The 17,164-nt window shown below is 44.8% G+C and overlaps 2 protein-coding genes and 1 long non-coding RNA gene across 9 annotated transcripts; 2 read left to right on the top strand and 1 right to left on the bottom strand.

Annotated features, from left to right (window-relative positions):
• Positions 1–839: 839 nt before the first annotated feature.
• LOC112891142 lies at positions 840–1,887 on the top strand. The gene is made up of 3 exons (XR_003228418.1): positions 840–1,040; positions 1,140–1,236; positions 1,592–1,887. It is a non-coding gene; the product is annotated as an uncharacterized LOC112891142 (long non-coding RNA).
• Positions 1,888–3,406: 1,519 nt separating this feature from the next.
• LOC112891141 (T-complex protein 1 subunit eta-like) lies at positions 3,407–8,419 on the bottom strand. Its single transcript, XM_025958075.1, has 14 exons — positions 8,241–8,419; positions 7,894–8,154; positions 7,185–7,310; positions 6,880–7,083; positions 6,547–6,716; positions 6,301–6,436; positions 6,088–6,204; positions 5,825–5,944; positions 5,647–5,745; positions 5,479–5,568; positions 4,907–4,988; positions 4,708–4,796; positions 4,541–4,615; positions 3,407–3,813 (listed from the first exon to the last, which is right to left on the bottom strand). Exons 1-14 carry the CDS (start codon positions 8,253–8,255, stop codon positions 3,709–3,711), a joined length of 1,689 nt encoding a protein of 562 aa, XP_025813860.1. The 5' UTR covers positions 8,256–8,419; the 3' UTR covers positions 3,407–3,708.
• Positions 8,420–10,384: 1,965 nt separating this feature from the next.
• On the top strand, positions 10,385–15,625 carry LOC112890058. 7 transcript variants are annotated; one of them, XM_025956894.1, is made up of 10 exons: positions 10,385–10,883; positions 10,977–11,213; positions 12,009–12,053; positions 12,159–12,225; positions 12,337–12,394; positions 12,519–12,577; positions 13,875–14,104; positions 14,203–14,236; positions 14,314–14,442; positions 15,149–15,625. In XM_025956894.1, exons 3-10 carry the CDS (start codon positions 12,015–12,017, stop codon positions 15,322–15,324), a joined length of 792 nt encoding a protein of 263 aa, XP_025812679.1. In that variant the 5' UTR covers positions 10,385–10,883; positions 10,977–11,213; positions 12,009–12,014; the 3' UTR covers positions 15,325–15,625. The 7 variants fall into 7 exon arrangements, with proteins under 7 accessions (XP_025812679.1, XP_025812678.1, XP_025812673.1 ...); XM_025956893.1 differs by having other exon boundaries at positions 10,977–11,271; XM_025956890.1 differs by having other exon boundaries at positions 10,386–10,822; positions 10,977–11,271; positions 11,969–12,053.
• The last annotated feature ends 1,539 nt before the right edge of the window (positions 15,626–17,164 follow it).

Here is a 17,164-nt window from a genome sequence, read left to right as displayed (position 1 = left end):
GCGCCACGCTCGCCGCAGCCGCGTGGTCATGCTTCGTGGACGGACCCGCGCGGGCGCCGCGGGAGCCGCGGAGCAGCCTCCCGGCGCCGCCGGCGCCCGCGCCGAAGCACAGCGGCGAGGCGGTGGGGCTCTGCTGCCGGGGAGTGAAGAACCTGGGGTGGCCGTCGCTCGACGACGAGGACGAAGACGAGGGGGAGGAGATGGAGGAGGCCGAATCGGCCGCCTCAACGCTGAACGCCAGCGACGACGCGTTGTCGTGCTCGTGGCACTTGGGGGTCGTGGCCCTCGCCACCATCGCGGCGGCGCCGGGGAACAGCCACGCCGCGACGAAGTGGAGCAGCTGCATGATTGCGGGGTGGCTAAGGCTAGCAGCTAGCTAGCGCCTAGTGTTTAACGAGCAGCTTGGGTTTTGCGTGCGTGCGTGCTCAACTACCTATTCGTGCCGTGTGGTGTGGCAAACTTTATATAGATGCGGTGATCGCGGCGGCGTCCGCGCGCTCCGAGATGCCGTCCTTGCCTGCCAAACTGGGACTCGTCGGCGGGCCGCGTACTTGGAAGGCGCCTGTGGCTCCTTCCATATCCATGTGGCCATGACACTATAGTTGCCTTCTTCTCAGACTTCTACCATATATATCGGCGTGGTTAATTCTCGCTGACTGGTTGGATCAGGATGGATGGATGGATGGATGAGAAGATGTGCGGCTTCAGTTCGGGACCTGATCCTTTGCTAGTTTGCTGAAATCTTGGTAGGTGCTGGCTCGCAGAGTCGCAGATATAGCGAGAACAAAGTTTACACCGATCTGCTCATGGTTGTATGGTAGAGTCCAAGCCTAGTAGGACGGAGTCCTTGTCCCTGCACGACTGTCGGCTAGCCTCGCGTGTCGTACGTGTCTTCCGTCGCCGCGGCTCATCTCCCCTCCTTGTCGATCGAGCAGAGAGCAGCCATGGCGCTGCACCTTCTCGGATCCAAGCTCCCCCAAGCCCTGCCGCGTCATCTCGTGAAGGGGCTGCGCCCGCTGGCTAAGGCTACCGTTCCGTTGGTAGGCGATTCGACCGTCTCTGCTTGGGTTCAGGTGCAACGTCGATCGTGAGCTCTTTCCTAACCCTAGGTTCCATGGGTTCCTGCTCCTCCTCCTCAGGTACAGGAGAGCTCCGCCTTTGGTTCGTTGCCCACCAAGAGCCAAGGATCTACTGCCTAGAGCCAACGCTACCTGTAGCCTCAGTTCATCCTCAAAGGTAGTAAGTACTTTTTGACGTTGCGATAGATTAAAAACCTTGTGCGTGTTGTTTCTGTTTTACAGTCAAAGATTTTCGTCACATTATCTACTACTAAAGTTGCAATATAGATTATGTTCCTGTGAGTCTTTTCTTTGTTCTTCAATATATATCTGCATTATGAGTTCATTCAGAAATGAAATTTCAGGGACAATTTTTTGCTTACTTCAACATGATATACGCATCAATTGACCTCTGAGATTTACTCGTCATCGGATAATTTCTTTTTAGCACCAGCAGGTTTTTCTTTTTGCTTGTTTTAATGGAAGAGTCAGTTTTCCAGATTTGATTTTGAGCACGTTATTTGCCCGTTCAGGCGCAGGCAGGTTATGATTCAAGTTTTGGAAGAAGGAACTTCAGTTCAGGCCTTCCCACTGAAAATACTCGGGTATAGTGTTCCGCTCATAATTCTAATGGCATTAAACTCTTCCCAGATAATTGATTGTTTAATTATACAGTTATTTGTCACTAAGATTTCTAACATGTTGGAACATCTTTTCTTCCTTGCATGCTGGTTTATTCATGTATGAATTAGTTATCACTATAGGTATCAAATCAAATTTCTAAATAATTGTGGTCTCTCTTGATACTAAAGGTTGGTGTATTTCTTTGCACGCTTTCTTACATAAAATAAATTCTTCTTTATAAGCAATTGGGAAGATGTCTTGCTGATTAGTTTAACCCCTTCTAATAAGCAACTAGAGTGTAAGGTGTTTAATCACCTTTATGTTTCACTTGAAAAAGATAGATCGAGATGCCTCTTTTGTATCTTGTTGAGTTGAAATGCCTAGTCGGGCACAAAGCTCTTGTTAAGCCCGATGGAGGCCTCGGCGAGGGAGGACGAAGTGGCACGCATAGCCACCACCAGCAGCGGCGCCATGGCCACCTTCCCCTCGCCTCCTCTCTCTTCGTGGCCTCGCCCCCATCTTTCGCGCGCCACAAACTCATCTCCAACACATTTACTTTGCAAACAGCATTGAGCCCCTACACAGATTCGCCCATTGTCTAACATCGGGTGATGGCGACCTTGGCCATGAGTCCATGACGCCACCATTGGAGGGGAGCGAGCAGGTGGGGCGGCCATGGACGGACGCGGACGGGCATGCCGAGGTTACATGGAGACTGGAGCTGTGGGGAAGCGCAGTTGGCGATGCTCCCCTTCACCTGTGCTCCAGCTTAGCAATGACGAATACTTGTGTAACAACCCGTGGCCTCCGGTGATCGGCGGAGACGTGAGCAAGCTCCAGTAAGAGATCAGAGGATAGGCGAGGTCGGGCGATGTACCCTGAACCCCAGCTAGACTCGTTTCTCAAGAAGATTGTTCATGTTCTGTTCGATACAGAGGCTCGGCCTATATGCTCGAGCGCAGACGCTGACTGACTGGACCCACCGGCCAGTTACACAAACGATTAGAAAAAATAGTTTAACTTAAACACGACACGTCGATGACGCCATCCGCCCCAGCTGCAGACGTTACATAGGGATGGGCTGGATCTCTGCAGGTCAGGAACAGACGCGCGTAGGGCCGAGATGGAGGGGTTGTTGGTGTGAGCTCGCTCAAGATTTGATGTGCAGATTTAAAATTGATTGTTCTGGCCAGCAACTTTTTTTTTTTGAGGGGATGGCCAGAAACTCATTGCTGGCCGACGGTGAGGTCACAAGTTCCTCCGAGCGTGCGAGCTCAAGAAGGCCATGGCGCCATTGAGCAGATCAGTGCGACCGCCGCTGTCCAGATCGAGGAAGGGGACGACGCTTGGGGCCCATGCACCAGTGACTGGAGAAAGAGATGTCGCGGGGGTATTTTGGGCAATACAGGAATATGGTTACCTCTATATGGGCCCAAAGGCATCATATACGTTGAAAATGGCATGGTTTCAGAGCTGGAACAAATTGTAATGGTACGATTCCAAACAGGTAAAATAAATGGTATATCTTCAAAGTCACATATTTGCAATGGTGAATCCAATTAACCCTTTTGTAATAGGTTAATACATGGCTCTCCATCTCCAGGCAACAATTTTGGTTTCAGCCGTAGGATTTTTTTTTTCTCCACCAAACCCGGCATTTTGTGAATGAGAACAATGCAGAAGTGTGTGCCGAATCAGAGAATAGTGATCTCACCAACTTGAGATGAGATGAAACCCACACGATGAACAAATAATATTGAACAATCTCAGCATATAAACCTGGTTCACATGACGACACTACCAAATCCTACAAAGGAAACGAACAAGATGGGACAATAATTCTGCCTGTGACGTTACATAACAGCAATATTTTCCCATCCATTTGCTGTTCCAATTAGCACATCTAGGAAATCATAGAGCTCACAAACAACGCCACGCAAAGAGCATGGATATAGGAAGAGGAAGGGCCAAACTCCAAAATTTGACCCACTCAAGTGATTCGAAGATACAATGCAGTACAGATCGACTACCGCCGCCTCATTCCCCTTCCACCACGGCCGCGCATTGCTGCTCCACCACGGCCCCTACCACCCATGGCACTAGCAGCAGCATCGCCTTGTGCACTCTCAGACTAGAGCAAAGATGGCAACCCAGTTAGATTATTTGAATTACATTGTAGCACCAATATGCAAAGAAACGGCTTGCAAAAACAAAAACTTAAGATCGCGAAATTAATGTGTGATTGACTCAAACAGCTTCTCCACTGGAAAAAGAATTAACAGGACTAACAGAAAACTCAAAATATTCCAGAAGTTGCAAATTACTAAACATAGATTTAAATCAAGGATATGTAGTACCAAAATAATAAAGAACATGGTTCTAGCACCAATATGTAGAGAAATAATATGCTCAAAACTAAGACACATTGGAGTGAAAAGAACGCTCAATCATCCTGGAGGTTGTTAATTACTTAATGCGAGTATATGTGCTGCATTCAGCATTGGGTTTGTCAGTTTTATGTGTAGCAGCATAATAAAAAGAATATTGTGTGGAAAGAACAGGTCCTCATCATTTTGAATTTTTATTACCATACTGAAGTGTGGTTATGTCACGTGCATAAAAGGATGAAACTTAAACAATTAAAAACCAGGAAAATAGCACTAACTCTCCCCAATCCTGAGCCAAGAAATTTCAGCCTCTTTCTTTGTTTCTTCAAATTACATTTGGAAACAATGATTACAAGACTAAAGTTCCTACTAAAATAGTAAAATGTGTTGTTAGTGGAAGATATAGAATTTGAAATGCATTTGCACAGGTCGTATTAAGGCCAACATTATGCATCCTGTACATTTCCTTACCTTGGGGTTTTTAACGGTCTCATCCACGCTGAGAATAAGACAAGCAGCTTCAGTTGCAGCATTTATAGCATTGATCTGGAAAAGAAAGTTATGCCACCAATGTAAGAATTAGAATGTGAATTGGCATTGATCTGTGGGTGGGGGGGGGGGGTGTGGAGCACATATACCTTCACAACTGCAGGTTCCCACACAAAGTTAGCAAAGGAATCGGCAATTCCACCAGTGTTGATGTCCACACCATAGTTAGCACCTTCACCTGTTAAAAGTGGACACAAGGTTGGAAAAATAATAGTTCCTCGGTTCATGAAGAAGTTCAGAATCTGCGGTGAAGCTTAAAATATTGAAACAAAGTTAAAGGTAACCTACCAGATGCATGCTTCTGTCTGAGTTTATTTAGCACGTCCGTTGCATCAAATCCAGCATTGTCACAAAGCTGTCTCGGGATAACCTGCAGGAAGATGTATTTCAACTAAGGAACTTGCATTCTATGTATTTCAAAACTGTGATATACAAGAACTTAACAAACATCAAGCAAAACCAAGTGAGTCTCAACATAACTATGACATTCTAATGTTATTCACAAATCATAGTGATTAGACAAAACATTGACATGCATATTTTCTTTATTTCAGAGAAACTTCAACCAACCAGTAGCCTATTAAAGGTCAAGGACACTTCCAGACAAATTGGCTGGCACAAACTATTGATATATGTGAATTCTAATGTTGCATGTATTTCTGCCAATCACACAAATGTCACCCATTCAAGATGCACGGATCTTGAACTATGAGGGTTAAGTAGTTTAATCCACCCTTGGTCTGAGCTCTAAAATCTGAGCAACCCTTGATGACACATCTTAAAAGCTCCTCCATCAAGTATGATTACAGAATAAAGGAGAATATACATTGGATGGAAAAGAACAGGCCAGGAAGATATACCTCAAGGGCTTTAGCAAATGAATTAACAAAAAACTGAGACTTCCCAGCTATGGTCCGTGCATGCTGCCTGAGATACTTGCTTACTTCCATCTAACATAAAAGGAAATAGGTTAGGATACCGACATTTGTAAAAGATCACACCATTTAGCTTAAGTTGACAATACATACATCAATAGCACCACCACCAGGCACAACTGTTGAATTCTTAAGTGCTCTCCTAACAATCATGATGGCATCATGGAGACTTCTTTCAGCTTCCTCAATGAACTAAAATAGCATCAACAACAGAATTAGTATGGTTATGATTAATCTACAAACTTGACAAATCATTGTAGCAATAAAGGACCTGATCTGCGCCACCCCGAAGGACAATGGTTGCTGTTAGACCAGAAGGACAGCCACTGAATATGTTAAACCGTTCATTTCCCACTTGCCTTTCCTCAAATACTTCACAGGAACCAAGAACCTTTTTCAAAAAAGGAGCATGACAAATTTAGGGCCAGCTTAATTTTATTGACAAATAACCGATGTTAAAACATATAACTTAAAGTCCAGCCCAATATCCATCTATATAGTATAGACCAAAAACAACCACTTAAGCATATATACCTCATCGATGACATTGTTCACAGACGTCTGAACGGTTCCACCGGTTGCTGCTGCAACACGCTGTAAATCCTCTTCCGTGACACGGCCAGCACAGAAAATGTCACGGTCTGCAAAATACTGCATAAAGAAAGATTCATTGAGCCAAGGCTAGAGCACTGAATATATGCAAATTATAGAGCAAAAAGAAGAACGATCTGCAATGAGAGTACATACTTGTGTTGCAAGGTCACCAATTGCCAATCGAGAAAGCACTATTTTTGCACCACTTTTAACACATTTATCCAATTTGTCATATATAATGTTCCATTCAGCATCAACAATTGACTGGTATTGCAAAGGGTCCGACAATCTACAAGAAAATAAGACTGCAGTGAGAAAAAAGGACAGAACCGAGGGCACATAAAACACAAGTACAAATAAAGGTAACACTGTAACTGTGTTTAAGTTTGATTAACATACCTAATCTCTGCATTTTCTTTCTCGGATTTCAGCTCAAGCTCAATGTTAAGCAAAAGAATCTTTGGATTCAAGAATTTCTTTGGCTGTTGCTCAAACCCAGCATATGAAAACGTCTTTTTGAAGGCAACACCATTAACAAGGAAGGAATCTCTCATAGTACCTCCAGGAACCTAATAACAGTTCAAACACAAGAATACCTTGATTAAGAGTGAAACTTAGCAGCTAAGCATATAAAGAAATGAAGACTCAGTTTCATATCAGTAGCAACCAGCCAACCACCATAACTTTGAGAATGAACACAAAGATTCTGGTACTAACATATTACAGAATTACCTTCTTTATTCCAATCATGTTAAGCCTGTCATCATTGCCAATAGCAAGCACAGCATCAACAACCATAGAAGCAAAGAATTCTTTCTCGCCGCCTATTAACTTCGATGAGAGCGTTGTTGCAGCGCATTTGGCTAACAGAGATTTCTTTTCTTCTAGGCTTTTCCCTTCTATGCTGACCGCCAGTTCTTTAACTTTCTCAGTTGCCTGATGAGAAACTCGTGTGGATTAAAAAGTTAAATTTAAAAATTGGCAAGGCACTCAATGCAAGGATGTTCAAAGAAGGGAAAATTGGTAAGTGTACTAACCAAATGGCCAGCAATCCTGTAACTACGAATTAGGCTATGAGGGTGTACGCCATCCTCAATGTAAGGCTTTGCCTCCTTTAAGAATTCACCAGCAAGAAGCACCACAGTTGTAGTCCCATCACCAACCTGAAGAAAACAGAATTTTATCATGTCCAGATTACCGCCAAACTGCAGCACGTGGCTGGGTGCAAACAAATCTAGGGGGTTAAAACTGATCAATAGATAAGAAATTGCAGGACAAAACTGGCAGCTCACTCAAATAGCAGAGAACACAAACATCAGCCTAATCACTACCAGGGCATCAGAGCAAATTTTCTGAAACATCCTGACAAAACGCAAACAAGGCATGCCATATATCGAGAATGACTTTCTGGACTGTATAATGGGCAATACAAAATTGGACAAGAAAATAAACAGAGCTTTTTATGCTAAGAAAGCGTTGATTTAACCATTTTCATTAGTTGATACAGCACGGGCAGCGTACTGTATAATTTATCTGTATAAGACTATGCAAAAGATCCAGAAAGAACCGCAAACTTCATTTCAGCGCATTTATGGCACATTGATAATAGAATGGAATCTCGTGTCTCAGCTCATCGCGAAGCAGAGGATTCTTATAAAATGCGTGGAACAAGCTCATACATGACACATCACAATAGGCCAAGCGCACACACGAGCAAGTTAGAGTAAATCTCTTCAGTGAGCTCACCTCGGAGTCCTGCGACCTGGCGATGTCGACGAGGATATTGGCGGCGGGGTGGACGATGTCGAGGAGGCGCATAATGGTGGCGCCGTCGTTGGAGATGGTGACGCCGCCCTTGTCGTCGTGAATGAGCTTGTCCATGCCGCGGGGCCCCAGCGTGGTGCGCACCGTGTCCACCACCGCCGTGCACGCGTTGATGTTGCTCACCATCTGCGCCTTCCCCTGAGACGTGTCCGTGCCCTCCTTGAGCAGGATAACCTGCGGTTGCTGCGGAATCGAGAAACGAAACAAATAAGCGTCAGTAGGAGGAGACTGCGGAATGGCGGAAGAAGAGCCCGCGCCTTGCTGCCTACCAGCATCGCCGACATGGCGGGCAGCTTCGGGGTTGCGTGGAGATGTAGGCTTTGGGGTCGGAGATCTGCGGCGGAGACGACGAGGCGGCACGGCGGCGAGGGTTTCTCGACTGCTCTGTCTGGTGGTGGACGCCGGCGGCGCGGGGCGAGAGTTCCAGGAGTTCTGGGAGGCTCGTCAGTTCGCGTGGGGTCTTATGGGGTTTGTTTGCATCGCGGCCGTTCATTCCTTAGATCTAAGGGACGTCAGCATTTGCAGTTTTGCCTCTGCTATGGGAGGGCATTTGGCCAATCAGCACTCATGGTATAGTTTGAAGATCTATAAATTGTGACTAGACAAGTTTAGAAAAAAAAAAGGTGCGGATAGGAAGGATCCGGATTTAAAATTTTAGCTCTGGAACTGGCACGAGTCGGTCCGTCAAAAACTAGCGGACGGAATCATCTTCATCCCTATTTGCTCTTTTTTCCCCTTAGGTCCAGCCCGACTCGCTCTCACCTCTCCCGATCTCACCCACCCCTCACTCACCCACCACTCACCCCGGGGCGGCGCGGCGGAACCCCTCCACTCCCAGGTCGGATCTGCGCTAACCTAGTACGGATCTACCCGATCCGTCGTTTCCTCCTCCATCCAGTGTAGTTAGCGCACCAGGAACTTTCTGTCGCCCCGACCGTCCCTCTAGGGTGGGCCCACTTCAATTCAAGGTATTCAACTGAATACCTATTATTTTTGGTAAGAAAATTTTTATACTACTACGTAGTATATTGTAGATAGTATGATCCGAATACAAGGAAAAATAGCGCGACGGGCTCCCAATCTATCGTTCAGTCCCAAAGCGTTGATAGCCACGACCTCCTCGTCCGCTCCCCACTCGACGGCCCACACACAGCCCATCGGCCTCAGCGCTCTCAGCTCCGACTTTTTTAAAAAAAGGATAAAAAAATAAAATTGGGAAAAGGGGTGCCGGTTGGGAACATTTTAAAAAATAAGTACCTCCCGCCCGCTGATCGGGCGGGAGGCGTGGGGCCGGGGACCTCCTGCCCATCCAGCGGGCGGGAGGTTCCCCAAGGGCCTCTTCGCAAATAAGAAAGTTATCTTATTCGCGAAGAGGTCCCTGCGGGGGCATCCCGCCCACCCAACGGGCGGGATGTGGTTCTGAGAGGCATCCCGCCCTTTGGTCGGGCGGAAGGTCCCCCGGCTATATAAGCCCCAACCTGCCCCAAAAATTTCACTTTATCCAGCAAAAATCAGAAAAAAAAAGAAAGAGAGGAGAGGAAGAGAGAAGAGAAAGCGGCGAAGCCCTGTTCACACGTCGATTTGGAGGTATATTCTCATTCTAGCCGTATAATTACTCAAAGAAATGATGCTGGCTCCAGTTCTGCTGAAGCTGGCCCTACAGGTGATGCTACAGATGGAAGACCTCCGGTTGCAACAAGGAGTGGGAGACGTCGCCGATCGAGTGCTACTACGTTATCAGGCATCATTTAGTTGTAATTTTATTTGAACGTTGTTTGCTCATGTGTAATATTTGCCGCGTTGAGATTGTATCAGACCTGGATGTGTATTTGTAATATTTGCCGCATTGACTAAAGACAGAATATTTGGATTCATGTATTTGTAATATTTGTAATGTTTGTAATGTTTGTTATCATATTATTTTTAATGGCTTCATGTATTGTACTATCATAATATTTGGATTCTACGTTGCAAAACGTTATCGTTTAACCATATTCGTACGAATTAAAATTTTATATGCATACATAAGAGTATGGCGAATAAATCTTGTATTTGAAAAAAATCTGAATTTTAAATAGTTTGTGAAACATAAATTCTAAGAAAATATAACAAAAATCATAACCAGGGGACCTCCCGCCCACTGGCTGGGTGGGACGCCTCCCGCCCACTGGCCGGGCAGGACGCCTACCTCAGGGACCTCTTCGCGAATAAGAAATTTTTCTTATTCGTGAAAAGACCCTCGGGAGGGGTCTGGAAATTTTTTTGGAACCTCCCTCCCGCTGGGCGGGAGGTCCCCGGCCCCACGCCTCCCGCCCGATCAACGAGCGGGAGGTAACTATTTTCCGAATTTTTCCCAATCGGCTCATTTTTCGAATTTTATTTTTTTATCCCCTTTTAAAAAAAACTCTCTCGGCTCCCCGCTCCCCCGACCCGGCGACTCGGCGAGCCCCCCTCCCGATTCAACACAGCAGGCAGGAATAGGCGGCGGCGGCCCCTGGCGAGGCAGCGACGAGCAAGCAAAGGCCGGCGGCAGCCCGCACCCCACAGGTGCTACGCGGCGGCCGGCGGCTAGTCCGAGTGCTCGCCGTATCGCTAGGCGCCTAGGTGCTCCCGGTCCGCACGCCACCAAGGGCCTCCGCCTACGCGGCGGCACACTGTGGCTGGCGCGGGTGCGCGGCTCCACCTTCGCCAGGCGCCAGCGTTAGGGCGGGCCGGCGGCCGGCGGGCGCAGCGCGGCCAGGCCTGAGTGCGGCACGGCGGTTGTTGGGCTCTGCAGGCTGTGGCTGCCGGGCTGTGCGGCACCGACATCCGAGCAAAGCGAGACATCAAGCAAGCAATTGAGCCAGTGATAGTGGGCCAACAAGATCCAAAAATTTGCCGTGAAAGTTTGCCATTGCAATTTGCGAATACTTGTGAATTCTTTTCACCCTTTGAAAATTTTGAATACCCATGCTCCAAATTCTGGGCCCGCCGTCCCTGATCTGCTTCTCCTCCGGTCGGTGCAGTTGGCGCGCCAAGAAGCTCCGGCGCAGATCCTTATCGATCCGCGCCTTTTCTCCTTACTTGCCGCACGCCAAGAATCTCCGGCGGCCAACTGCTCCGACCGTCCCGAAGTTGGATCTCCCTCCCCGAGCCGTGCCAAGAAGCTCCGGCCGTGTACTACTCCGACCATCACCGAGCTGTTCCTCCCTCCCCGACCCGCGCCAAGAACACCCGGTGCAGATCATTGTGACGTTTGATAGGCATGTTGTGATGTGTTTTGCTTCTTATGCGGTTCCATGCTCATGATCCCTGGTAAAGGTAAAAAAATTATTTGAGTTGGAACAGTATGATTATGCTAGATGATCATGGATGCACATAAATATGCTCTGCCCTTGTTAGTTGTTGGATTGGACTATGTGTTATGTGCTAGCGATCGTCACACTGATATGTGGCACAGCTCCTGGTGACCAGAGTCTCTCCATGCTTACTTCGATTCCCCTATGATTTCTGAAGTTCACACAAAAGGATATAGTAGATAGGTAAGAAGTGTAAAAATATTTATAACAAGCTAGGTAACAAAATACAGGCATCTAGCGAGGTTACTGACCAATTTGTGCCGTATGCTCTTTTTGTGCCATATGCTCCTTTTGTAATATCAACGATGTTCAACTGAATGTTGTTCCAGCCATCATCAAGCTTTAGTGGCATTGTGCCGATATATGTCTTTACCCTTGTAACAAACTACAAAAAGGGTTTGCAAGTGAGTATGATTGAGTGCACACACTTTAGGCTCCTCAAATAAAAAAAAAGTTCAAAAATTTTACTGCCTGAAATTTTACTGTGTTTTTTGGTGCTTGAAATTTTACTGGATTGGGTGGGTATGTGAAAAGGTTTTGTTCATGGTGGCTGTGCTTGCTTGATGTTACTGAACAATCATTCATGATGCATCACCCTGTTACTGAATAACCATTTTATCTATGCTTAGCTGAAGCAATTTTGTCTATGTCTCACTCAGCATGCATGGTTAGTATTTACCCACTCTGCCCTTCCCCCAGGCGCGGATGGAGCGGAAGTTCTACGAGAAGTATACCTCGCTCAAGGTACCACTCACCCGCTTCTTCCTTGCCCCGTTTCTCTTCCCCGTCCACGGTGGATTGACGCTGCAAATACTTTTTTTCCTGGTTGGATCTCTTGCCACGTCGCAGAAGCGGAAGCTGCTGGACGAGGGGTTGGAGCGGAAGCGGGAGGAGGAGCTCAAGGAGCTTTATGATGGTAGGACCAGGCCTCTGAATTTGGGTTGGATTATGGCCTTATGGGAGAGGGAGGGTTTTGGGAGAACGGTTTTCTTTTCCCTTCATTTTCTTTTTTTTTCTGATGATGCAGCCATGAAGGATTGGGTCCGCGGCCTCGAAAAAGATAAAGAGGAGCTCAGTGAGAAGCTGTAAGATGTGACTGTTACTATTGAGTGTGGGTTAGGGTTTCCTTGTTTGGAGGTGGAAATGGTGCCTACACCATTGCTTATGTCCCTTCTCTGTCCATCTATTTTTGCTAATTTGATATTCCAGGGCGGACAAGGAGGATGAGCTTGAGAAGGCCCGTCAGGATTTCCTTGCAGATATTTGGGGTAAGAATCTCTTTTTAGTTAGACCTGTTTTAGCAATTGGAATAGAAATGCTTATTAATCTGGCACATGCATGAAACTGAAACACATGTTTGGGAAATGGAGGCAGTGATGCATCCCTGATTAAAATTACCTATTGATCAGTGTTCCACAATGCTAGCAATTATCAGCTTGGCGTGCATTCCTTAATATCTAACTAATGATGAACATTGCAAATACTACTGAAGCTTACATGTCGAGTCTGCTCAGCTTTGATTTCTTAAATAATTTTTCATTCTCCTAATCTTACTGCCTGCAACCATGTTTTGTTTTTCTTTATGTCTAGCTTGTCATGAGAACTAGGCACGAGTTGAGTTAATCCTTGCAGCTGATTCTCCTTGCTATGATGTACTTGTGAGCGGATTCTCCTTAATTTGATGTATTTATGCCTGTAACCACCATACACAAAGACCGGGGATGCACTGGGTCTAAAATTTGTTAAGAAGAAATGGCCACACATACCCTATTAAACTGCATGCTACAGTCGTTTACCTTTTTCACAGCATTACAATATAAACTGAGAGAGGAACTGTTGCAATACCTATGCTCTTGCTTTCCTCTATGGATGAATACTTGAACAGGGAATCCCGAGTGGCAGGAGAAATTGTGAAATGGAGAGAATATATATACACTAGTTGGAGTATTGTCTATAAAATTGCCACAGATGTGTGTCAAACAGTTCAGGCCAGAGCATACTATCTCACCGCACTGTGGACACCGAAGGACATCCAAGTTTGATGTGTGTCAACTTTACTGCTTCGCATTACTAGAATGCTGGCTATAGCTAATTAGCATCAGATAAATTAAGAATTTTTTATTCTTTGTCCATTTATTGTAACTGAACTATTTTGTATTGTTTGCATTATGGTCACACAACCGGTCAACTTTGCATTCATAATGTTTTGAGTAGTGTTTGGTAGGTTGACCCATTGAAATGGTATATGTACTTGTGTTCATACACTTGTCTTTTTGCTATGGTCTTGTTAGTGAACAATGGTATATGACCAACCCTTTAACACTACCCGGCAATCCTACATTAGTCCTGACGTGGTAATTTAAGTCATAGTTTGCACGCACCTGGTTAATAATCTGGTCATGACAGTATAATTCATCACAATTTGTGAGATGGAGCAGTCCTTTGGCATCACCTTTACTTTTAATGTTGCCACGATGTTTCATTTTCCAATCCTTTTTATTAATTTGGTGTCAACTAAGTTATTAGGTGCCGCAGTTTACTTATTTCAATTTTTGTTTCATGCAGCAAGGGACAGTGAAATTCTGAGGCTTAAGCAGCTCTTGGATGAGAAGACCGAAAAAAACAACTCTACGGCTACTAGGTCTGTGGACCAAACACCTGAACTTGTCCATGAAAATCCAACTCGAATGTCGCCTAGAAGGAAGACACCACAGTCAAACATGAAGGCAAAGAGGGTACAGTTGAGTGAAAGTACTGTCATTCCTCACAGTGGCCTTGAGGAGGAATCTCAAGAGGTCAGTTATCTGTGGAAGCCAACTAATTCCTTGTAATATAAAAGTATTTGAGTTTACTAATCCTTTTTCTGATGGCTTGAATTTATCTGGTCCTGCAGCTACAATGCTCTAGAAGATATACATGCATCTCAGGTTAGTGAAAACAAAAATGCTGTTACTACTTGGTTGCATGCCTTCAAATTATTTAACCAGTGTGTTTGTTGATTCAGGGAACGAGACAAACGAATGTCCCAGCGCTGATATGTTTCACTTGCTGCTTCAATCTTTAGTTCGCATGAAGGTCACAGTAGATGATGGAACAGAAAGATTTTCGGTTTCAGTCTCCCATGAAGCTACTGGTACTTGTTCACCCGAATCTCATCTTCTTGTTTTACTGCAGCTCAATTCTAGAATAGCACTAGCTATTCTGCATTTTATTTTGTATTCTCATGTTGTTACTATCAGTATGTGATTTGGTATGTTACTTATTGTTGCCAGCGTAAATGTTCAGACTGTAATTATGCTGAGGAATTGGTGCTGCATCTTAAGCCTTAATAATATTTTTCTGAAACTGACTTAGGTGATCTTTGGTGATCAAATACAGATGATAATATCTTTATTTAAAAAAGCACAAGTTTTTGTTGCTTTGTCGTTTGGTCTTGTCTTTTATATGGAATAGCTTACATACAGATCTTATTGGGTACAAAAATATGTAATAATTTCATGGTGACTGTAGAACTGATGCTAGAGTGTGAATTATCGGACTAAATGAAATACTTACAAATCTTCACTATCTGAAATTTATAATATGGTGATATATTAACTTATTTTTCAACGGTATACTCTGAATATCTTTTGGAAATATTAGTGACAGGGGAGGGGGAGGTCTAAGCCTTCTTGATAAGTATTGATTTGTAGTTCAAGATGTTGGCCTCCATTAAAGAATGTAGAGTCAGCACACCCTAAAATTACGACAGCTATCATGTTAACAAAGTAACATCTGTTTTATGGGTTGCATTTCATTCCAGGATTATAATCCTTGTGGAGTTGTTCAAATCGATGCAGGTTATAATTTCACCCTCACATGGTTAGAGAAACCTGGTGAATGGTCATATAAGCTGTCTTCATTGGGCACCCTGGAAAGGATAGCCGTCAATTGGATGAAGCAAGACATAAGATTCAGCATGAACATGTTCCGTCTGTTCTTCGAGCGGATATCAAACATCATCACTAAAGGGTGACCGCGTGCTTCATTAGAGCTATAGCTACCTCAGCTTGCCTCTGGATGTGTAAAACGAAGCTGCTGAACTTGAAGCTGCAAACCTCTGGATGTGAAAAGATGACCTCTGGATGTAAAAAAGAAATATTGAAGTGCTATCTTGTGGCATAACTGTTTTGCTGTCTGTCTTCTTTAATCGAGCTTACAAATGGTTCATAGGTGACAGTTGTTGCCATGGCATATCCCTTCATTATGTCACCTAATGTGACCGTCAGTTCATGGTTCCAGATGTTAATCACTTAATGCACAGGTTTGGCAGGAAACATCACTTTGGGATCTCCATATATATTTGGCTGTCGCCGTCAATTTGAACATCTCCAGTTCAAATGACATCGAGGCAATTTCAAAATATTTCCATGTCGTGATGTGGAAATGAATTTGTAGAATGATGTGAAATAACAGTATAGGTTATATAAGAGCAGAAAGTGTTAGATAGGGGTGAGTGTACATTTTGGGTTTTTTCTTTACAAATGTTTGCAAAATCTGCTAGTCTACCTTTTAGGAAAATTAATAATCTGTTACATCTGTTAAGGTTTGGGAGAAACAATATCCCCATACTCATCTTCATCACCGCTATTATAGAAGAAATGGCTTTGGTTGCCATCCTACTGGTATAGATTTTCGTATGGGCAACAGAGGTCATTAGAAACTGCACATTTTCGAGATCATGCTGATGCGGTTTCTGAGCATTTTTTAGATGGAATTTGTCGCCCTCGAATCAAGATGTCATTCCCATCTCAATTTGAAACAACCAGAGGCGATTACATCCAGAACTCGGAAAACAATTACAGACTTGCCTAGCCCCAGGCTAGAGGCGACTCAAACATCCTCCCCTGCCACACCACCAGACTGGAAACTGAACCTAACTAAACTGTGACTCCTCCAAATCGGCTCTGGCTCATCTATTTTTTAAGTAGAAGATAGCTTCTGAAGCTATTTGGAAAAGTAACTCATTTATTTTTGAAGTAGAAGATGGCTTCTGAAGCTATTTGGAAAAGTAGCGTTTGGTACAGTCTGAAGGAGCTGGTAGCGAAGGGAGCCGTGCCAAAGAGCGACTGAGTGGGACTAACGAGAAGGGTTCGACCGGCTTTGATTTCCGGATTTGAACTCTTTTTGAGTGAATTCCCTGAATGCCACTGAAATTTTGCTGGATCCCTTGAGTGCCATTAAAATTTTTCACATCCCTTAGCTATCACTCCCCGGCGGCCGCCTCCGCCCGTGGCGCTACAAAGAAGGTCATCGATGGGAAGTTCGATGTGCTGGTGCATGTGCTCAGGACTGACAGGACGGGATGGACGAAGCAAAAGTGAAGGAAAAAAATAGTAAAGGAGAAGAATCGGAGGTGTTCTTACTAGCAATCCATTCGTCTGATTTTTTTCATCAATCAATCCGATTTGGTTCGATTTGTATTGCCTAGAAGTCATGCCAAAAAAGCCTATGCTCTCGCTCAGTCGCCCACTGCTGCATATGCGTGTTCTCCCTAATCGTCGCTGCAATGGGTATAACTCAATTTGCTCGTTTCCTTTTTAATTTGAGGCTAGTTCGTTGATCTTATGGGTGAGGAACTCAATGTAGCACAAATAAACTCGATTTGGGCAGGGCTAGTTTCCAGAAAAATTAATATTTCTGAGTTGGCCCAAAACCTAAAAATCAAGGAACAAATTATACTAGCTGCAACAGTGTAGATGAATGCAGACGATATAACGGTAATCTAACACAAATGGCACCGAAGAAATTGCAATTTTAAAAGTTACAGTCACGGAACGGGAACGGGAACCGGAAGTAAAGAATTTTAATGGCAC

Source organism: Panicum hallii, chromosome 4 (assembly GCF_002211085.1).
Source record: "Panicum hallii strain FIL2 chromosome 4, PHallii_v3.1, whole genome shotgun sequence".
Taxonomy (NCBI): domain Eukaryota; kingdom Viridiplantae; phylum Streptophyta; class Magnoliopsida; order Poales; family Poaceae; genus Panicum; species Panicum hallii.
The sequence above is the reverse complement of the archived record's forward strand: the minus strand, read 5'-3'. Positions and strand labels throughout refer to the sequence as shown.